The sequence below is a fragment of the Vitis riparia genome, chromosome 15, assembly GCF_004353265.1.
Source record: "Vitis riparia cultivar Riparia Gloire de Montpellier isolate 1030 chromosome 15, EGFV_Vit.rip_1.0, whole genome shotgun sequence".
In the NCBI taxonomy this organism is placed as follows: domain Eukaryota; kingdom Viridiplantae; phylum Streptophyta; class Magnoliopsida; order Vitales; family Vitaceae; genus Vitis; species Vitis riparia.
The window spans coordinates 4279585-4302501 of NC_048445.1; the positions used below are offsets into that span (position 1 = coordinate 4279585).

General features: G+C 37.9%; 2 protein-coding genes across 8 annotated transcripts in view; one reads left to right on the forward strand and one right to left on the reverse strand.

Annotated features, from left to right (window-relative positions):
* Nucleotides 1-3: 3 nt before the first annotated feature.
* LOC117932690 (probable plastid-lipid-associated protein 10, chloroplastic) lies at nt 4-11537 on the forward strand. Of its 5 annotated transcripts, none has more exons than XM_034853972.1 (9): nt 4-81; nt 841-1024; nt 1120-1233; nt 1374-1508; nt 8149-8244; nt 9376-9456; nt 10623-10709; nt 11009-11064; nt 11158-11537. In XM_034853972.1, exons 2-9 carry the CDS (start codon nt 869-871, stop codon nt 11267-11269), a joined length of 837 nt encoding a protein of 278 aa, XP_034709863.1. In that variant the 5' UTR covers nt 4-81; nt 841-868; the 3' UTR covers nt 11270-11537. The 5 variants fall into 5 exon arrangements, 4 of the variants coding, with proteins under 4 accessions (XP_034709863.1, XP_034709864.1, XP_034709862.1 ...); XM_034853973.1 differs by having other exon boundaries at nt 5-81; nt 867-1024; XM_034853971.1 differs by having other exon boundaries at nt 6-81; nt 774-1024.
* A 983-nt stretch (nt 11538-12520) lies between these two features.
* Nucleotides 12521-22917, reverse strand: part of LOC117932686 — a 36786-nt gene continuing 26389 nt past the window's right edge. For 2 of the 3 annotated variants that reach the window (XM_034853962.1, XM_034853961.1), the window contains 6 exons: nt 16740-16819; nt 14915-15011; nt 14706-14795; nt 14445-14498; nt 12928-12993; nt 12521-12851 (listed from right to left, as the gene is read on the reverse strand). In XM_034853962.1, coding sequence (XP_034709853.1) covers nt 12699-12851; nt 12928-12993; nt 14445-14498; nt 14706-14795; nt 14915-15011; nt 16740-16819 — 540 coding nt within the window. In that variant the 3' untranslated portion in view covers nt 12521-12698. Of the gene's footprint in view, nt 12852-12927; nt 12994-14444; nt 14499-14705; nt 14796-14914; nt 15012-16739; nt 16820-22917 lie in introns of those variants that run through there. The other variant, XR_004654206.1, reaches the window with a different exon arrangement.

Consider the following 22917-nt stretch of genomic DNA (forward strand, 5'->3'; position numbering starts at 1 on the left):
ACTGTAATCATCAGAATTTAGTCTTCTAGGGTTACGGCTACCTGCTTCTTGTTTCCTCCTCTTCTCCTCTAGCAGAACCAGGTAAGCTGTTTGTTGCTTTCTTCTTTTTTCGTCTTCTTTTCACTTAATATATTTCTTTGCCTTTTGTGTTTTGATTGGGAAAAGAGTAAATGATTATGTTATCAAACCTCCATATTCACATAATTTGAACCTGCTTCAAGTAAAGGGAGAAGTTAGAGGTGACTCCATTTTAACAGTTGATGAAGGAAAGTTGTTTATGATGGTTGTATGCAAGGAAGGCATATAAATGGACTAGTGGGGCAATGGGGCAATGGGCCGATGGGGCAAGTGATTTGATTTGAGCCCTAGATAAAGAAAGACAGTAGCAAGGGAGATGACATGATATCCAGTACTAACAGAGAAAGGGGTTTTAGATGGAGCTGAAGGGGAAGAAAAGACTCTTTGTAGCTGAATCCCCATTCCATTGTTGGGATTAGGGCTTCATTGGGTAGAATTGATTTGTTAAAAAAAAAGAAAAGAAAAAAAAAAAGGGTTGCTGCAGATGGAGATGATGGTTCACAAATTGCCTCTATCTTGTTGTCTCTTTACTTGGTTACCTTTCAATTTCAGAACTCACATAAATCTTTGGGTTATTTGATTAAAAGGGATGAAATCATCCCCTTTTGTAAACCTAACCGTCCACTTTTTAGGGGCTCTCATGAAAGAATAATGGAATAAATATTGTTTGAAAATGATACATATTTTCTTTTTAGACAAGGTTTCAGAAAAGCTGTTGTTTTGTTTTGCATTGCATTGACCTCATGAAGTTTGAGCTTTTAGAAGAATTACCCTGCCCATCTCTTAAGAAATGAACTTGGCATTTGCTTCTACATTGCACCTTCCAACCGGACAAAGAGTTGGCTATGACACAAGACCCGTTAGCTTGGCCCCTAATGTCAGCAGAGCGCTGTCTACTCAGAAAATGTTTCCATGTTTGGCAGCTACTGCTACCCCCACGACTCAGGTCACCTTTTTCCTCCTTTATTTTATTTTATTTTATTTTATTTAATCTTTTAACTCATTTTTATTACTTAATTTTTATTTGGTTTGGAGTTCCAGGCAGCTGAATTTGTGTTAGAGGAGAAAAAACATGATCTGTTGAGAGCTATCCAAGACACACAACGGGGCCTTGTTGCAACTGCAGATCAACGCTCTTGCATTGAGGAGGCCCTAGTGAGCTTCTTCCATTTTCTTCCTTTAGATCATACATTGCTCTGTCCTAATTATTTCCATTGACAAATTTTCACCTGCTCATCCAAAGGGAGGTTGGAAGCAAGGGTGATTTTATTTTATTTTGTATATAAAAATGGTAGGTAAATGTGGAGGAGTACAATGCTGGTGCACCAATTGATCTGGGAAAGTTAGATGGGACATGGCGTCTGCAGTATACTTCCGCCCCGGATGTCCTCGTTCTTCTGGAATCTGCTGCAAGGTTTTCATTCTTTCAGGTACTACAATTGAAATATAAAATAATGTTTTTCCTATTCTGAACCTTTTATTCTCTTTTGTTTACTTTTTTTTCCTTTTTGTTTTAATCATCCAAGATGATGGAAATTGACCTATTCTCCATATTCTCTCTCTGTTAACTATGAAAGGATTTTGCTGGAAGTTGCCTTGCATGAAGATGCTTGTGTGTGGTTTTGCGTATGTGTGTGTGTGTTTTTGTTTGTTCTGGTTCTGGTTTCTTTTTTGATGAATTTGTCTTTGTACACAAAATAAGACTTGATGTTTGAAGTGATTGCTATCATCTTTTCTAGATTTTATGTTGAGTATGTTAGTTGTTCACCTTTGTCTACTCTTTGATGCAAGACAACCCTAAGGTGGTTGTATACAACCAAATAAGTTGGATTAGGGCTTTAGATTCTAAACAATCCAAACTAGCAAAAATACCAAAATAACCGTTTGGTCCTTTTCATGGATAAACCCTAAAGCTCCATTTGGAACTTGGAAAGGTTGAAGGAAAGCACAAGGGCAAGAAACTAGAGGGGAAAAATGGAAGAAAAGAAAATAGAAATAGGTTAAAACTCAGAAAGTTCTTATTACATGCTTCTCCAAATTTACTCTTGGTCCTTTTATATATGAAGAATTTCTGAATTCCTTTATTGATGCTTTAGGTACACACCATACACATATATATACACAACTGACTGAATAAGAAAAAATCAATCTAGCTTGATTCTCTCCTAAAATTAGGAAACTGAATCATCCTAAATGATCTCTCCTTCTTTATTCCTAAAATACTTTCCTAAATTAAAAAACCCTAACTTTGAATGCCAAATTTCAACACTCCCCCTCAAGCTGGAGAATATATATCATATAATCCCAGCTTGCAAGTTAAGTCTTCAAAGTTAGGCCTAGGTAAAGCTTTGGTGAGGATGTCTGCGGTTTGGTGCTTGGTAGGAACATAGTTCAATCTAACCGTCTCACTAGTCACCTTCTCTGTGATGAAGTGTCTGTCAATCTCAACGTGCTTGGTCCTGTCATGATGCACGGGGTTCTTTGCTATGCTTATAGCTGCCTGATTATCACACATCATCAGAATTGGAGATGAACTCGTTTGCCCCAGTTCACTAAGAACCCTTTTTATCCAAATCCCTTCACAGATTCCCTGTGCAAGAGCTCTGTACTCAGCTTCTGCACTACTTCTGGCTACAACTGATTGCTTCTTACTCCTCCAGGTAACAAGATTTCCCCAGACAAAAGAACAATATCCAGAAGTGGACCGCCTGTCAATGATGTTTCCTGCCCAATCCGCATCTGAGTATACTTCAGTGTCACGGTTCTCTGTCTTTCTGAAGAATAGGCCTTTCCCTGGTGTCATTTTTAAACATCTAAGAATCCTGTAGACTGCTTCCATGTGTTCCTCAGTGGGGCTGTGCATGAATTGACTTACAGCACTCACTGCAAAGCCAATATCTGGCCGAGTGTGTGAGAGATAAATCAAGCGCCCGACGAGCCGCTGATATCTCCCCCTATCTACCGGTGTACTTTCTTTCTCGATACTAAGTTTCTTCTGACTATCCATAGGAGTATCAATTGGTTTGCATCCAAGCATACCGGTCTCCTTAAGAAGATCGAGTATGTATTTTCTTTGAGAGACTACAATTCCCTTCCTTGATCTAGCCACTTCCATACCAAGGAAATATTTCAAATTTCCAAGGTCTTTAACTTCAAACTCCTCTGACAAATACTTCTTCAAATTCTGTAATTCCTCCATATCATTCCCAGATAGAATAATATCATCAACATAGACTATCAATATGGCCATTTTCCCGGCATGAGACTTCTTGACAAATAGAGTATGATCAGCCTGACCTTGTTTGTAGCCCAGCTTCAGGACTGCTTTTGTGAATCTATCAAACCAGGCTCGGGGAGATTGTTTAAGGCCGTACAAGGATTTTTGGAGTTTGCAAACCTGATTCTTTGCCATACTTCCTTCGAAACCAGGTGGTATTTCCATGTAGACTTCCTCTTCTAGGTCACCATTTAGAAACGCATTTTTTATGTCCAGTTGTTGCAAGCACCAATCTTGATTGACAGCCAATGAGAGAAGAATCCTGATAGTGTTCAGTTTTGCAACATGAGCAAAAGTCTCCTGATAGTCTATCCCATAGGATTGTGTAAACCCTCTAGCTACCAAACGAGCCTTGAATCTCTCGACTGATCCATCTGCTTTGTATTTTATGGTGAAAATCCACTTGCACCCCACGGGCCTCTTCCCAACCGGCAAATCTGTGATAGTCCACGTCCCATTCTTCTCAAGTGCATCAATCTCATCTTGTACTGCCTTCTTCCATTCTGAAATTTTTAATGCCTCTTGTATTGTGTTGGGAACCTGAGTATCATCAAGAGAAGTAGCAAATGCTCTGTAAGATGGTGATAGCCCTTCATATGTAACATAATTCCCAATTGGGTGATCTGTACATCTCCTAACACCCTTCCTCAATGCAATCGGCAGAGTAGAATCATCAATGCTGGGAATTAACACCTCTCCAGCCCTATCCTCACCTATGTTCTCTTCAGGAAGACTTGAATTGGAGTCAATATATTGGCCACATGTTGACTGTGATCCGTGCTCTAATTCCTGTCTTTTCCTCCTCCTGATGTAAACTTGTAAGTTCTCATTAGCAAGTTGTGGGGCTATAGGTTGAATAGGCATGGGAGACTGGATGGTCACAGGAGATGGCTGGACTGATGACGGTATGGGTGTGGACAACTCAGTGGGCGCGAATTGAAAAGGATTTGGTGACTCTGAGTGAAAAGAAGGTACACCCTCAAGAAGAGACTCCCAAACTTGATGTTCATTCATGCTCTCCCCCTGAACATGAGATTTGGGATAGAAGAAGACATGTTCAAAGAAAGAGACGTCCATGGTGGTGTAAAATCTTTTGTTGGTTGGAGAATAGCATTTGTACCCTTTTTGGGTTGGAGAATACCCTAGGAAAATGCACTTATTCGCTCGAGGAGCAAATTTGCTACGATTTTGAGGATACACATGAACGAATGCCGTGCAACCAAATACTTTGAGTGGTAAATCAGAAGAGGCTGCACGGGTGTGAGGAAATTGTTTTAAGAAAAGTTGACGTGGGGATTGAAAGGTAAGCACTCTGGATGGCATACGGTTAATCAAATAAGTAGCTGTGAGAATAGCTTCCCCCAGAAATAGTTTGGAACATTAGAGGAAAACATAAGGCACCGGGCAACCTCCAAGAGATGTCTATTCTTGCATTCAGCCACCCCATTTTGTTGTGGGGTGTCAACGCAAGAACTTATGTGGATAATGCCGTGATTTTGAAGATAAGTACTGAGACTACTAGTAAAGTATTCCTTTGCATTATCTGACTTGAGGACTTGAATTTTGGAATTGAATTGATTTTGAACCATAAGATGGAAGGTTTGAAAAATGTGCCCGACCTCTGACTTTTCTTTCATAAGGAAAACCCATGTTACCCGTGTATGATCATCAACGAATGTCACAAACCATCGAGTGCCAGAAATATTTTTTATCCGGGAGGGACCCCACACATCACTATGTACTAGAGAGAAAACAGTCGAAGGTTTGTATGGGATTTGAGGATAGACTGTTCGAGTATGCTTTGCAAACTGACAAATTTCACAGTGATAAGATGCTGGATTTTTATTGATAAATAATTTGGGAAACAATTTTGCAAGGTAAACAAAGCTAGGATGACCAAGGCGATAGTGTAACATTATAATCTCACTATCTTTATTGACCTTAGAATTTGACACAGAATTGAAAGACTCTAACATACTCTGAGACTGTACACAACTTGCTTGAGAGACTTGGTTTGAGAATTGGCCACATGAGAGGAGGTAGAGCCCGGAACACAGTTCAGCACTGCCAATCATCTTCCCCGATTTCAAGTCCTGAAAAACACACAAGTTTGGATAAAATTTAGTAACACATTGGAGATCACGGGCCAATTTGCTAATGGACAAAAGATTACAATCCAAGTTTGGAACATGGAGAACAGAGTCAAGATATAAGTCTTTAGTAAGTTTTATAGAACCTGTCCCGGCAATTTTTGACTTTGAACCATCAGCAATATGGACGGATGAATGACCATTACTTGGCTTGTAATTTTGAAGAATGGTAGCATCTCCTGTCATGTGATCAGAAGCACCTGTGTCCACTATCCACGACTTCATTCCTCCTCGATTAGCAGTGAAGGCTACACCGGTAGTACTGCCACTGCCAACTTGGCTTAATAGTTTCTGTAGCATCTCCATCTGCTCTTTGTTGAATGGACTCGGCTCGGGAACAGAGGTGCTCTCAGAGTTGGCAGCCACGTGTGCTCTGCCATCTCTGTCAGACCGTGGCTTTGGTTTCCAATCAGCCGGTTTGCCATGAAGCTTCCAGCAAGTCTCCTTATAATGGCCTGGTTTCTTACAATAATCACACCAAGGCCTATCCCGTTTCTGACGATCTCCACCACTACTATTAAATGACCGAGTCGCAAGGGCAGAGGCATCCAATGTTGGGGCAGGTTGCTCTTTGGATCCCATCATCACTTTCTTTCTACTTTCTTCACGCCTAACCTCTGAAAAAGCCTCCCTGAGACTTGGCAGGGGTTTAATGCCCATGATTCGGCCTCTAACATCATCCAATTCCCTGTTTAGTCCTAGGAAAAACTTGAACAGTCTCTTTTGTTCCACAATTTTCCTGTATGTTGCTGCATCATCAGGACATTTCCATGAGTGAGTCTCGAATAAGTCAAGGTGCTGCCAATACCTTGTGAGTGTGTTGTAATACTGAGTAACTGTCTGCTCTCCTTGGCGGAAGTCATGTAGGGCTGATTCAACCTGAAAAAGTTCTGAAATATTTTCAGAACTTGAGTAAGTTTCTTTGGCTGCATCCCATATGTCCTTTGCAATCCTAAACAGCAAGAAATTTTCACCTATGTCATTATTCATGGAATTGATAAGCCATGACATGATCATGCTGTTTTCAATCTTCCACTTCCTGAAACCCGGTTCTGTAGTTTCTGGCATGACTGCTTCTCCAGTGAGGTACTCATCCTTTCCTTTACCGCAAATGAACAGCAACACAGATTGTGACCACTGTAAGTAGTTATGGCCATTTAATTTGTGTCCTGTGATGAGAATAGGAGAGGAATCACTACCACCAAGGTTTGGAATTTCAGATCTGCCTCCTAATTCTGGTGACGTGACGCTGGATACTTGTGATGATGCCATTCTGTATTTCGTCATGGACCGGAAAGGTAGAAGAACACTTCCCAAGGCACGTGCAGGGATTGGAGTTGAGGAAAAATAGCCGGAGGACGTCGGAAAAGCTGATCGGAGGGCTCGCGGAGGCAAAAAGACCCCAAAAGAGGCACGTGCAGGGCTTGGATAGCAGAAACAAGTACGTAGGGTGGCTGGTCGGCGTCAGGCGAGCTTGGAGTAGGAAGCGCGTCGCCGGAAAGTGGCTCACGCGCCCTCACGCGCCGGCGCGTGAGATGCAGTCGCCGGCCGGAAAAACGCGCGTGGGCGGCGCGTGGATGGTTTTCTGGCTCCGGTGTTTTTGGAAAAGTTGTAGATCTCCTCCAGACGCTCCTTGCGGTGTGAAAACAAACCGTCGCGGGAAAAGTTCGCCGGAAAAGTTCGCCGGCGGTGAATGTTTTTCTGACGACGATTCGACCGACCGGAAAGCGTTTTCTCCCTTGGCTCTGAGAATAGGGACTGATGACCGGAATGAGAGATGGTCGGATTGAGAGATGGCCAGAGAGATTTGGCCGGAATGAATGATGGCCTGAATACGAGGTGGCCAGAAGGGATTAGGGTTTCAGAAAACTGGCTCTGATACCATGAAGAATTTCTGAATTCCTTTATTGATGCTTTAGGTACACACCATACACATATATATACACAACTGACTGAATAAGAAAAAATCAATCTAGCTTGATTCTCTCCTAAAATTAGGAAACTGAATCATCCTAAATGATCTCTCCTTCTTTATTCCTAAAATACTTTCCTAAATTAAAAAACCCTAACTTTGAATGCCAAATTTCAACAATATATATAGAATGGAGAATTTGAAAATATTTAACATTTTAAATCATTCAATTTTCCTTCATAATTCCCAAGATACACCAAACAAGAGAATTTGAATTCTTTCCCTTTTTTTCCCTTCCCTAGTACTTTCCTTGATCCAAACAGAGCCCAAGCATCTCATCCCCACCAATCTCAGTCTCATTTATGTCTATACATGTGGAGTAGGTTGGGCAAATCTTCCAAAAATTTGAATGCCAGAATAATTTGGAAGCCTTCTATTTTTTATTTTTTATTTTTTATTTTTGTCACGAGGTGGTTTCTGTTTGTGTTTGTTTATTTATTTTGGTTCTGATTTCTTTTTCAACGAATTAGCCTTTGGACATGGGATTGTGCTTAACATATAAAGGAAGTGCAATAGAACTTTGGATGATTTTGTGTTGGTTATGTCTGCAAATTTCAATTGTCAGATTTGAATTTGAATGATCAAATTTCCTGGATCACTTTTCTTTCCTTCTTCTCTTGTTCTAGTTTTGTCTTTTCTCAGTCTCATACATGTCCATGTTTGTGGAGTAGGTTGGGCAAATCTTCCAAAAATTTGAATGTCAGAATCAATCAAAAGAAGGTGTTGTTCGCAATGTTGTTCGGTGGAGTATTCCACCCTTATTAGAGGTAAGATTTTGCTTATTTATTTATTTCTTAGACTTCCAAATGTAATTATCAATTCTGAATTATAGCTCTGCACTATGCTAAGATTCTTCACCAAAGAACTATTTCATCTTCCCTCCCCTGTAAAAAAGATATGAGAATTCCCTCCCCTGTAAAAAAGATATGAGAATGATTAAGCACGATTCATAAAAGGTAGCATAGATAGCAGTTTATCTTCATTGATAAGGACCTGAATACGAAGCATGTTGTGTTAGTGCTCAAAATGATGAAAGAGCTTTTCCCTTGGTTTGCAATACTGGCTTGTATGTGGTCATTTCTTGAGATATATTACAGAATCACTTAGAATGACCTTCATTAGTTGTTTTAGGCATAGGGGATACTTTTCCCGATCTCTCTCTCATTTATAAATATGACTAAAATGCACCAAGAGGTGGATTCTATTCCAAACAAGCATGAAGCGTATAAACACAATAAAATGAGAAGGGCCCCAGTCAAACAATGCTCTTATTGTCCAAAAAATCAAAAAGGGAAAAGAAATCAATTTATTCTGAATCAGTAACCAGATGAATAAGGACTTACTCTGAATATCTTTCTAGTTTAGGACTGCTTACCGTTTCCTCATAAGTTCTTCTGTAATGGTTCTTCCATCTATGTTGCATAGGGCATCAAGGGACTTTCCTCCAAATTAATTGTTTCCTTATATTCAACTATTATTCATGGTATGTCTTAAGGAATCAAACACTGATTGTGCAGCTATCCAAGATACCCCAAAGATGGAAAATTGATGGGCCTTTTTTTTCTTTTTTCTTTTTGCCTTTATCCTTTTATTCTTATAGTCGTGTATTATTGTCAAACTCTATTAAGAAAAGTTCGGAAATAAGGACCATCCTTTTCTCTGTCTTATTGCATTCTATAAAATTCGAACTGTCAATAAATTTTATGAAGTCCACAGAATTAGCATCAAACTTGTGATCAGGTTGAATAGTAGCCACCTGTGTATGAAGGTGGTCAGCATGAGTTAGGAATGTATGCTTTTCTTTCCACATTGAGGAGAGTCTTGGGGACATTCTGTTATCTTATAACTGCTTGTAATTGTGGAAGACTGTCTTAATTTTGTGGTTCTTTGCTTTACAGGAGCAAGAAGGTGCTACTCTGCTTGTATCTGCAAAGTTTTCTGTTGTATCTGCCCGTAACATCTACCTTCAGTTTGAAGAGGTCAGTTTCCCTGTCTTCAAAAAACACAACACGACTTCCTAGGAAGTTGAGTGGTGGCAGATTCAACATTTTTCCACTGTTTGGTTGGGCAGCCAAAGGGTCGCCTGGAACTGTTCCCAATCAAAATGATAGGATTAGGTGTATCTTATACTTGGTATCGTTGTGAGCCAATTAGTTCACTTGCTCACTTTGCTTTACTAGAAGTTTGAAATCCTCATGGATTTTTTTTTTCTTTTTCTATCATCTCCAATCTGATCATTTTCTTCCTTTGATGGGAGCAATGTGTCCAGTTTATTATAAAACTAGGGACAATGGAAAAGTGCCACTTGTCTACTCCATTGTTTTAGAGGAAATGACTAGAAAAGGCAATTAGAAACACATTCTAGTAATGATGGGATCCTTTCCATGGTCGCCTCTGAAGCCAGTCTGACTTATATTCAATCAGATAGTCTACAGATAAGTTCTCTTCAGGAATAGTGTTGGAGAGAGAGCAAGGTCAGGATTGTGTAAGCAGAGTTCTGCAATCTTTGATTAAAAGCTCTGTTGTGTCAAACCAACAAGTTCAGCATCAGATATACAAATCACTTCCCTTGCAAAGGCTATGCCTTGTCTAATGGAGGAATGTTGCTGTAGGACAACAGAAGCACTTTGTACATAGAAGAGAAATTGTGGTAAGAAGCAAATTAGATGAGAAGAAAATAGATGAGAAAATATAAGAAAACAAGGAGAGAGAGAAATAGATGCTAACTTCTAGTATTTCTCTAATAATAATAATCAATCCATACATAGTTATAATCAACTCTATTTATAAGCAATTCAATAAACTTAATATCCCTGCTTAAATGGTTTTGACTTGTTAAACAGATGAGTCTGACATTTCTTCAATCTGAAAGTGATGCTGAGGTGAAAGAGCTTCATCTTAATGATCTTATTCAAGCTCCTCCCAAATGATATTGGGCTCTAATTTTTTGGTTCCAGGCCTGTATGTAGGGCTTTAAACCATATACCGAGATCTACATTGACCAATTTAAGTTGGGTTAGTAGACCATAAATTATGATTTATCACCTGTTAACAAAGTATCCTCACTGGTCTTTTCTTGCTCTTTATACATTTCTAGCTTAACTAATCAAAGTATTAACTGAAGGATGCAACTTCCATATCACAGATATCAATTCAAAATATAAACATCAGTGAGGAGCTCCAAGCTCTGATAGCTCCAGCAATACTACCACGTTCTTTTTTGAGTCTACAGGTAAAAGAAGCTACATCCCTAATTCAGCTTGCATTCTTGAATTTCAAGGTTTGCATGCCACCTTGGACATCCGATACCTGGGTCCCAGATTCAGCAAATGTCTAGCAAACTTGGATTTTGAAGTTTTATCATCTTTGAATGTTCAGAAAATATTTGGTTATCCTACTTCAAGATAAATTGAAAAAAATCAATACAAACTATTTTCATGTCTTTGATGCTACTTTGTATTAGCTTATACCTATGTGCATGCACTTCAATACACCTCTTCTTTTGTGTGTTGCATAAATGTTTGTGTGCAGATCTTGCAGTTTATTCGTACTTTCAAAGCTGAAATTCCTGTGAGAAACCAAGGGAGGTCTGTATCTTGCATTCATAGATCTCACAATCAACTTTGTATTATACACATGCTTCTTAGATATTCTTGTGAAGAATGAAAATTGAATTGCAGGCGATCAGTTGGAGGGCTTTATTACCTTTCATATCTGGATGCCAATATGCTTTTGGGGCGTGCTGCTGCAGGTGGAATATTTGTGTTTACTAGAGCTCAACCTCTTGTTTGATGTGGAAGCTCAACCTTTTTCTTCAAGATACACGAACCTGCAATGTGCATACTGGGACAAAGCCGAATACCAGTCTATCAATTACACACCTCATAGGTTTACGACTGTGTGTTCGCTCAAAATAGTACTCATCCATTCATTTTCACATATTACAGCCATGAGCCCAGGCATTTAATCCGGTCTACCTTTTAAATTACATAGTTAATTTAAACATTTCCTGTTGGAGTATTTCTTTATTTCTATCTGAAAAGTCATGTTGATATAGTCACATTTTGTCTCCTTTTGGCTTCTTCATTTGGGTCAGGTCTCTTATATGCTTCCCCCTCTAGCCTATCCGCTTGTTTAAGTTTATACAAATGCTTCTTCTAACCTATCTTATTCATTTTAATTGGGAGGTTTGACACAGAAATCCTATCTCATTCATTTTAATACAACTTCTAATCATCACTTCTGTTGGATCTCCAATTACATTTGAGATAGAGAAATTTTTAAGCACTTCCGATTTATTTATTGTGACTCCAATTTCCTTATCATCAATTCTTAACCTTCCTGTCTTTTTTTAAATCTCATCCAATTTATCTGTCAATCTCTTTCTTGACCCCAAGTGTTCAAGCCTACATCATCATCATCATCATCATCATCACTTGGATCCTTTGGACGAGGTCCTAAATCACCTATGATCACATTTCTGAACAACTTTTGGTATTCAAATGGTACACCTTATAGGCTTTGTTATGAAAGAATCACCATAGAAGATCCTTAAATCAGATTTTGAGCCAAACTTACTATTTCACTCACTATTCCTGAGGATAAAACACTTCCTGGGAGTGCAAGGTCCTCAAGGTGTTTGGAGGGGCTAATAGGGTGACTGATGCATTGGCTATTATGACTTACACTTGCTGCAACGACTCTACATGATTTGATTCTGTTACTTCATAAGCTGAAGAATGCCTACGTTCTTATAATATAGGCTGTGCTTGGCCTAGACCTCTCATGAAGCCAACTTTCCTTCTTGTACCAGGGGAGATTTTAAATGGCATGCTTGAATAAAAGCAACCTACCCAAAGGTGATGAACAACATTGCACTACACAACCAGGGACATATTATTTTGGGTTTGAGAATCATTCTCGTGTATCAGAATAATTGAAACTTGAGTTAGATGTTTGGATACAAGTCAAAATCTTAGTGTTCTAGGTACTAAACAAATGACAATCCTATTTTGTAATCACTTGGCCATGCTAACTTTCATGGGATGTCACAGATATATTAACCCTTGCTCTATTTTTTTCCAATCAAGTAAAAGGGAAAATCTGTATATCAATGAGATCAAAAAATATATTACAGTTTCTTTTAATTGAATTTTTAAATAAACTAAAAAATTTACATCACATATGGCATGGAACATGGAACTTGAACCCTCATAGTCAGTCACTTAAGCAAACTGTTCCATCGTTGTTTAAGGGCCTGACATGCCTTGGGACAGGGAACGGCCTGGAGTCCCATTATTCCATTAATGGGTGTTTCTGTTACTAGACCCAACCTTAACAATGTATCTGCTGCCTTGTCAACAGGCATTTCGACCTGCACAAATGTATCAAATAATCATCGAATGCAGAGTTCAGAATTACTAGATGATATACTCCTTTTCTTTTATTACCTTCTGTTTAAACACGTTGTACATGAATCTCTCACATTCATCTCCAAGGCTTTTGCGGCAAGTGGCCTGCATACCAAACAAAACTTAGAGTGTGTTTGATAGTGATTTTAAGAAGTATTTTTAACCTTTTTAATACTTGAAAGGTAAAAATTTTAAGTTATTAAAAATGTTAGAAACGCTTCCTAGAATCACTGTCAAACGCACTCTTAGTGATGGAAGGAAATTTCTCATATTTATATTTGAACTAACAACATACTTAATCAAAATACAACGGGCCGAATGTAGTCCATCTCAATATAATGACAGCTTGCACAACAGAAAAGGGTAAAAAGGCAAGGTTCTCCAGTAGGCAGGCCAGAATGGTTAGGATTGAGCCCCTATGGGTGGGGAATAGCCAGATCTAGGCTATATGAACCAATATTTAGGTGTTGCAGGTCCATCAAATGGAAGAATAGGACGATGTGATTTTAGGAGAGAATAAAGACACAGGATATATGACTTGTCTTTTACAGAATATTCACTTCTCCAAATTGTTTCTTTAAGTAGCACCTATAGGTGGAACCTTTTGTAGAACAAAAAGCAGAGACGCTTATGTTTTAAATAAATATTGTAATCCATGTTACCCTTCATTCCTATAGTAATTGAAGTGTTCTTACCATCTGGCATTACAGTAGACAATCTTGCAACACTAAGGAACAAGTAGACAGACATTTCTATGAGCGAACAGAACAACATGTCAAGTGAATGGGATTCTCTGTCCTGAACTCCAAGATTGGGCATCTCTGTGAAAGTATGTATCAAATGCAAAGAAAGATCAAGGAGGCTTGATCCTTGAATTGATTCTGAGAAACAATACATGGCTGCGATACCAGAATAAACAATTTAATCCAATGATTACTTCTCAAAACATAAGATTGGAGTTTCCTTAATTTAATGAAGATCCATCAAGAAGGTTTTATCATGTAGAAGAATTCTTCACTTATCACCAAACCCCATCTCAACAAGTCAAAATCACATCCTTCCAGTTAGAAGGGGAAACTCCCCAATGTGTCAAACCTAAGATTCTCATGGAGCAGTTGGCAAGACTTGATTACAAGAACAAAAGTTGATAATTATATGACAAAGATACTCACAGAATTTATTTTAATTATTGTTCCACAGAATTTGTATGAAGCATCACTTTAATTTAACTAGCTGGCTCATACAGATTTCATACAGCAATTTGATCTCCACAGAAGAAATTGTAAAAAGTGTATGGTACCTTCACCTCTGTTTGGACTGACTTAATCCTTTATTGCATATATGTTTGTCTTTGTCATGAAACTACCACTATTATGTTTTAAGGAAATTTGATTCCGCATGACATTGAAAATCTTGGAATCTAACAACTACCAACAACCCTATTCAAACAAGGAATAAATGTACTTAGCTGCAAGCTAAAAATATATTGACAAAATATGTTAACAGTATGAATGCTTCTAATATAGATGCATAGAACTGAGAAGGAAAGGGAAAACCTGGCCTTTCTCTGCTTTGAGCAGTATTGCATATGCTAAAATAGCTTCCTTGTACTGTACAACATAAGCCCAGGAGAAAGTGAAATGAGAAAAAAAAATCATCAAATTTTATCAAAACTATTAAATACAGAGCACAGGGAATGCTTGACATTTTCTCAGTTGCTTCCTCTTTTCTTTTTCTTTTTTTTTTTCTGTTTTTTAATTGAACATTTATCTGTTGGGTTCATAAGAACACAAAAATGATAATGAAGAGTTTCTCACTTGCTGCTGTTCAGAGGCATCCAGAAGAAAATGAACTGAGCCAAAGCCACTAGCTAAGGTTTTTTCATAAAGTGTCCTGTTGACCAAAAGCTGTAATAACAGGTTCCATTAATAAAGTTTGGAATATGCCTTAAAGTGAAAAAAAATGTGGTTGATACACTTTAAATCAAGATCTCCTGTACTGGATAAAGCAAACTTCATCAACTCACTTGATACCTATCCCATGTCTGTTTGTAGCCCAGAGCTACACGTGTCACATATATTATAAGAGCACTGACAGCTATGACATCAAGAAGTATTGCTGATCTGTATAAGAAATTAAGAATTATATAATGTAGTCAGCATTTTCTCAATGACAAGCAACTTGAAGGATGGTTTGGAATGATAGTATCAGTTAAAAAGTAGTCAGAGAAATGATAAGGGAACTCATAATCAATAAATCACCACTCCATGTATGAAGACTATACCAATGAGTAGGCAGAGAAGAAGGTCAAGCTATCCCAAACTAGCTTATGTTACTCTAGATCTTGTTAGTTGTTCCTATGATAATCCACTAAAAGTCTCCAGATCCATAGTTCATTTAATTGTCCCAAAAAGGAAAAACATAAAAGATGGAACAAGAAAAATAAATACGGAGATAACAGTATATTAGAGACAGAATCTGAGATAAGCTCAAAGTAGAAATAGTATACTGTTCTATGTACTGATCAACAACTAGATATGGTTCATGATCATCAAGTCAAATAAAGTGTAACCTCAACGATAATAAATAGCATATATCATAATGTACCACTAGTAATAAAATATGCTTCAGTGATAAGAAATAGCATATATCATGCTGTACCACTTTAATAAAATATGTGATTGGTATATAGGAATAGCACCACATTGTCTTCGAAAGTAAAAAAAAAAAATTCTTAATCTAACACTATCATGGAATTTTCCATTACTTCTAATTATAGACATGATGGGAGAAGCTTGCAATCATGTAACTAGGTCCCTCTGAATTCTTTTTTCTATCATTAATTTTTTTTTTTTTTTGATATTTTATTTTATTTCACTATATATATATCAGAGTTCCTAGAGGGTTCTATCAAGGTTGAAGATTTCTGAGAGTTGAGACAGGTGATGAATACATATGAAGAGTTCAATGACTAGACTCATCAAGGAAAGTTGGCAATATGTAGACAAGAAAATGATAATGTAATTTTCTGAGAGGTCTGTATTTTCCCCATCAGACAAATTTTGACCAAAAGTGAAGTTCCAAAACAAGAATGGAGAAAAGGAATCTAGAAATTAAGCTATGAGGGAGCTTCTAGGACTGACAAGCAAGTAACAATCAGGGAATTAGAAGCACAAAGGCTTATCTCCACAAAAATCTTCCTAGAACTGAGCTCTTATACTTTCTTGAATCAAAATACAAATGAAAAGTGAATATGCTAGGAAACCTGGGCATATAGCATTCCAAGGGCAGTGATGTGAACACCTATGACCTGAAGGTTGGCGTCCTAGCCATTCAAGTCAAATAAATGATTTTAATAACTTTGTGCCAAAGAATCTCATTTTCCCTTGGCAACCTCCACAACCACTCATCCAAGAAGCTTTTTGTTAAAGATGTTGCACTTCATATGTTGAAGATGCAGTCCTGATTAATTGTGCTGACTTTCCTCATTATGTGTTACTTTGTTAATTGTGTATTTATTATATTTTAATTTCTTAATTGTAACTAGTTGCCTTTTGTTTATAGCTCATCCAAGAATCTAGTTCCTACAAATTAGGATTATTTAGTTGACTTTTGAAAAAAATAAAATTATGGCTCACCTCTTTATGTGCAACCTCTCACTCATGGAAATACATTTTTTTATTTTTTGTATTTTCTTCTTTATGGAATCAGAGCAATCACGGGATATCTCCCAAATCATTCATCATGCTCATAGGAAATTCAAGATCAAGTTTATATATGAGATGGAGTTAATTCATCTATGTTGCTCAACTTCCAAATGTAATTAAGTAAAACAATCAAAATATACTTACGGAGAAGATAAGATGTCCTCAAATTTGTAGTTTATGAAAAAAGCCAAAAGTCCCAATATTGTGGCAGCATCCAAGCGTACCTGTAAATGAAGTTCATAATAGATGGCCAAGCAAAGTCAATAAACATTTTGGTCGGACATTCTTTGTTCCACATATAACAATGCTTGGTCAATAAATATTAAAATCGAAAATCAGAATTTTGCCCAAAATTAAGAACTGGAGAGTACTTAAAGTAAGCATGAATTAGGTCAATCTCTAGTTCAAAGTCCACAACTGCCATGCTTCAAACCTACATTCCATGATCAGCATGCGCACAAAACAAATATTCTTATATGTGATAATGACATATTCTTATAAAGGTTGAACAAATCAAACACATGGGGAAAACAACTTGTTCATTATCATGTCTTTGTTTTATTTTCTTAGAGCTTAGAATCCCCTAATACTATCCTTCAACTGACCGGCTATCCTGAATCCTGATAAAAATATAGTATTATAAAGATGGATAAACCTTAAGGGTCATCTTGCTCAATTTTCACCAACTTGGAAGATACTTAACCTTGTATTTAAATGAGTTTTCTGGTCTGATAGAATCCCAAGCAATTCCTTCCACCTTTTTCATCATCCCATCCAAATGAAATGCTTGGGCAATAAGCTGCAATTCCCTTAAGATAAATCTTCCACAGACAATAAATGCATCTTTTCCAGCAAACTCAAACATTGTGGAGTGAGTCACATCAACATTTTTAATTACATCCTACATACATCAGGAGATCAAACAATTAAATTTGGTCGACATAACAGATGGTACTTCTCTTGTCTCAACAAACTCTGTCATTACATCTTGCAGGAGCCTTTTTGGCTGCAAGGGATGCCTGGATATTTCAGAAATAGAAACATCCAAGCCAACTTGCATGTTTTGAACTTTTATTACTATCTGTTTTCTGAAAAGTGTTGCCACCACCATGGGGTTATATAAGGGATAGTACCAGAAGCAAATGGCACCAAGTGGCTGAAATGCCATCTGTGATATCCTTCAAAGCATCGATTTTCTAGAAGAGCAGTGTTCAAGATTTTACTGAGCTCCATCCTTTGAAAGAAGCTAACTGATATCTTTGAATTCTTTCTCAAGTTATTCTTTCCCTCATGCAGGAACTCACTTTTTTAATCTCTCTCATTTAAGCCTTTGGAGTTCTCTTGTTGCTAGTTTTTTCCTCAACATTGTTGCTATAGTTCAAACTTGCCTGTGATAGAAACTTGAGAAAACCTCACACATCGTCCATCACACTTGAATTAGAGTAGCAGATCTATGCTTATTTCTTAACAGCCATCCACGATCATACTTATGTATTGAAATAGCAGGAGCAACCTGTTATTTTGCTGCATATTTATTCCAACCAATAAGTTCTCTGCAATATGCTTAGAGTATAATTGCAACCATTGAATTGAGACAAAGTCCCCGTGTGTAATGAATATCCCTGCAATATGACCTATCAAAGACCTCCACCGTGGAGCTTAAGCCTAAGGTGTTTGCCAATAATCTGATAAGGGGTCGACTACAGTTTCACTTTTATAGGAGTTAAGGAGATGAACAAGTGCTTGAGGTTATAGGGGAAAAAAATAAAATGAGAAATAGACAGAGAAGGATAGGATAGAAAAAAAAAACTTAGTGTCACACAAAGGCCTCCCAAAAGTTTCACCTAGAATAGAAAATAATGGATTCCCACCATTAAATAATGCAATGATGCAAATTATTATCATTTATCATTCATTGTTTTTCTTTTCATCACATAGCATTAGACTTTGGAAACTCAAAAAAAAAAAACCTTCAACAAATTATACATGAAAAAAAAAATGGAAACCTTTAGCTCCCTTTTAGGAAACACAACAAGAATTTTTTTTTAATATAATGATCACAAAATGTGGAATAAAATATGTTGTCATAAGTGAGTTCCCTTACAAGGATATTAGAATTGAAGCTTACAAATTTATAAACATAAAGTAGAAATCTTTATTTCTATGTAGCACACTCTCCAATGACATCTTTTAGAGGTAACTCTTAGGTTGTTATAACTAGATCTACATCAATGATTCAATAGGCTAATTGTTTCGCTCCTATATCTTCCAAAAAGAAAAAAAAATCTTTGAGAGTTGCTTCTTAAATCTGGTTCTAGCTAGATCTACATCAATAAGCCAAAGAAAAAAGATCTTTGAGAGTTGTTTCTTAAATCCAAAAGAATGTAACTAGGTTCTCCCGATAATTAAAAGGTGCATCATGCTTGAATCTACTAACTAGGGTTAGCGTTGGTGGAGAAATTGGATCTGAAAAGAGAGATACAAACTAAAAATTTTCACTAGTGGTAATTGTGCATAATTGATGTTAAATATTTACATTTAAAAGATATCTTTTCACAAAAATCAAAACCTTGTTGTCACTAAAATATGATGAGAAGAAATACATACATCTTAAGATTTCCTTCCTTATTTTCTATGTATTTTTTTGTGTTCTTTTTTAACCTGAGGTTCACTAATCTTTTTGCAAATTTTTGCTAAAAATGCTGGAGAGACCTGTTGGTGTTTTTGACAGGGAGGAAGCATTTGCCTACTTGACACATTAGAAGAATTTGTTTGGATTTTAACAGGGGTGTAGGGCCCTACCCTTAGAGGTGATAGAGAGGACTTTTAGGAGGAATTGGGGGCAATTAGGGTTCTGTGGACTGGCTCGTGGCGTATTGGTAGAGATTTCAATGTTGTGAGATTTCTAGGTGAGCATATTGGTGCCTTCATGTTGTCGGCAATGAGAAGATTTACAGAGATCATTGACAATCTCCAATTGAGGGATCTTCCTCTACTTGGGGGCTCTTTTACTTGGAGTGAGGGCTTGAATAATCAAGCCCATTCGAGGTTAGATCACTTCCTAGTATTTGAGGGATGGGAAGGTTGTTTAGCAGTGTGATGCAGTGTATCTTGCCCAGAATTGTGTCAGACCATTCTCTAATTTTGTTGGATGTGGGTGGAATGCAGAGAGGGCATTTTCCTTTTAGGTTTGAGAATATGTGGCTTAAGGAGAAAAGTTTGGTCGAAGGAGGGTGATGGAAATACCATTTTTATTTTTTTTCACAAAATGGCCACATAGAAGGAAGAATTCTTTGGCTAAGGTCAAGATTAATGGGGTTTCATCAACAAGGAGGGTGACATTAAGGCAGAGATCATCCAGGCATTCCAGATTCTTTTGACTGAGCTAGGGGAATGACACCTCAGTATAAGGGGCATGAGCTTCGAAGCCTTGAGTGGGCAAGATACAACCAAATTGGAGGAACCTTTGTTGAGGAAGAAGTGTTCAATGCACTGCTAGCTCTAAATGGGGATAAAGCTCCAAGGTCAGACTACTTTTCAATGACATTTTGGTAATGTTGTTGGAAATTAAAGAAGGGGTGATGGGATTCTTTAAGAATTTTCACGAGCGGGGTAGATTTGTAAAAAGTCTCAATGCTACGTTTCTGGTGTTGCTGCCAAAGAAAGGCAAACTTGAAGATCTTAAGGATTTCTGACCTATAAGTTTGGTGAGTAGCCTTTATAAGTTATTAGCTGAAGTGTTGGCTAACAGGCTTAAAAAGATAGTGAGTAAAGTGGTCTCCAATTTTCAAAATGCCTTTGTGGAAGGTAGGTAAATCCTTGATGTTGTGCTTGTAGCAAATGAAGCAATTGACCCAATGCTGAAAAGTAATAGGCCTGGGGTGCTCTATAAGCTTGATATTGAGAAAGCATATGACTGTGTTAATTGAGACTTTTTACTCAAGGTTTCGGAAAAAATGGGTTTTGGCGCTTTTTAATATATTTTTTTTTTTTATAAATAAGCACAGAATAGAAAAAAAGGCAAAAAGCCACAAAGCATACAGGGAGTATACACAGCAGCCTAAACCTAAAAACGCAAAAAACAAGCAACTTCACCAGCCCTTAAGTGGACGCTAGCCACTCCAAAAAGCCTAAGAGTGAAGAGGACTCCTCTCCAATATACACCCTAACCCAACTCCACAAATTACATACAAAAGAATTTTTGAACTTCTGTATAGCTAAGAACTCCCCCTCCCTTCCCCCTCCCTTAAAAGCTAATCTATTCCTTCCCTTTCAGACCGTCCAAAAATTACACAACGAAATGGAATTCCAGAACTTTTTCCTTTTTTTCCCCACAAAAGGGCCCCTCCAACTGAATAACACCTCTTTAACTATCTCTGGGAACACCCACTGAATCCCAAACAAGGCAAAGACGATCTCCCAAAGGACCCTGACCATTATACAGTGTAAAAGAATATGATTTACAATTTCTTCTTCACAACCACACAAAAAACAGCGATTAGGGAGCTGCCACCCCCGTTTTTGAAGCCTATCCAGGGCGAGAATCTTCCCCCACGTGGCCTCCCAAGCGAAAAAAAATAGCTTTAGTTGGAACCTTATCCACCCTGTTGAGAGAGAGAGAAAGAAGAAAGACCTTAATTCTCATTCATGTAATATCTACTTACAATTGAGAAATATATATATATACAAGGCTAGGAGTCCTAACTACCATACATGTGACTTATATTAACAAGGAAAGATTATACACTATAAATACATTATATTCAACACTCCCCCTCAAGTTGGAGCATATACGTCATATGCACCAAGCTTGTTACAAATATATTTAATCCTAGGACCTCTAAGAGATTTAGTGAAGATGTCTGCTAGTTGATCATTTGAATTAACAAAACTTGTAGCAACACATCCTAATGCGATCTTCTCTCTAATGAAATGACAGTCAACTTCAATATGTTTGGTCCTTTCATGAAAGACTGGATTGGATGCAATATGTAATGCGGCCTGGTTATCACAGATGAGTTTCATCTGTTCATCCTTTCCAAATCTCAACTCTCGAAGAAGATGTCTCAACCATATGAGTTCACATGTTGCCAAAGCCATAGCTCGATACTCGGCTTCAGCGCTAGATCTGGCCACTACATCTTGTTTCTTACTCTTCCAAGATATTAGATTACCTCCAATAAAAACACAGTACCCTGAAATGGAACGTCTATCTGTGGGTGAGTCAGCCCAATTTGCATCTGTGTAACCAACAACCTGAGTATAACCTCTGTTCTCGTACAACACACCTTGGCCTAGTGTACTTTTGATATATCGAAGAATGCGGATTACGGCATCCCAATGGCTATCACATGGTGACTGTAAGAATTGACTAACAACACTCACAGGAAAAGAAATGTCTGGACGAGTAATGGTGAGATAGTTCAATTTACCTACGAGCCGTCGATATCTCCCAGGGTCTCCTAAAGGCTCCCCCTGTCCTGGTACAAGTTTGACATTTGGATCCATAGGTGTGTCTACCGGTTTACAGTCTAACATACTGGTTTCTTCCAGGATGTCTAAAGCATACTTCCTTTGGAAAAGGACCACACCAGAACTGGATTGAGCTATCTCAATTCCCAAGAAATACTTGAGTTTCCCCAAGTCTTTGGTCTGAAAGTAGGTAAAAAGATGTTGCTTTAGTTTCTAAATACCATCCTGATCACTGCCTGTAATGACGATGTCGTCCACATAAACAACCAGATAAATACACTGCCCCAAAGAGTTATGATGATAGAAAACTGAATGGTCTGCTGTACTGCGAAGCATGCCAAACTCTTGAACAACAGAACTAAAACGGCCAAACCATGCTCGAGGAGATTGTTTCAAGCCATATAGAGAACGACGTAACCTGCACACTAAACCAGACTCCCCCTGAGCAACAAAACCAGGAGGTTGCTCCATATAAACTTCCTCGGCAAGATCACCATGAAGGAAGGCATTTTTAATATCCAACTGATAAAGAGGCCAAGAACACATAGCAGCCATGGAGAGAAGCAGACGGACAGAAGCAATCTTGGCAACAAGAAAGAATGTGTCACCATAATCAGAACCATAAACCTGAGTATAGCCTTTAGCAACTAAGCGGGCCTTAAGGCGATCAACCTGACCATCAGGACCAACCTTAACCGCGTAGACCCAACGACAGCCAACGGTAGATTTACCAGAAGGTAAAACAACAAGATCCCAAGTGCCATTAGAGTGCAAAGCAGCCATTTCATCCACCATTGCCTGTCGCCAGCCTGGATGGGAAAGAGCTTCATGGGTGCTCTTTGGAAAAGAA

Excerpts from the sequence above, each read along its gene's own strand:
- LOC117932690 (XM_034853972.1), top strand. The coding sequence starts at position 869 with ATGAACTTGGCATTTGCTTCTACATTGCACCTTCCAACCGGACAAAGA. Across the intron at positions 1,234-1,373 it reads CTTGCATTGAGGAGGCCCTA|GTAAATGTGGAGGAGTACAA; the intron begins GTGAGCTTCTTC and ends TAAAAATGGTAG. Across the intron at positions 10,710-11,008 it reads GTTCTTTTTTGAGTCTACAG|ATCTTGCAGTTTATTCGTAC; the intron begins GTAAAAGAAGCT and ends GTTTGTGTGCAG.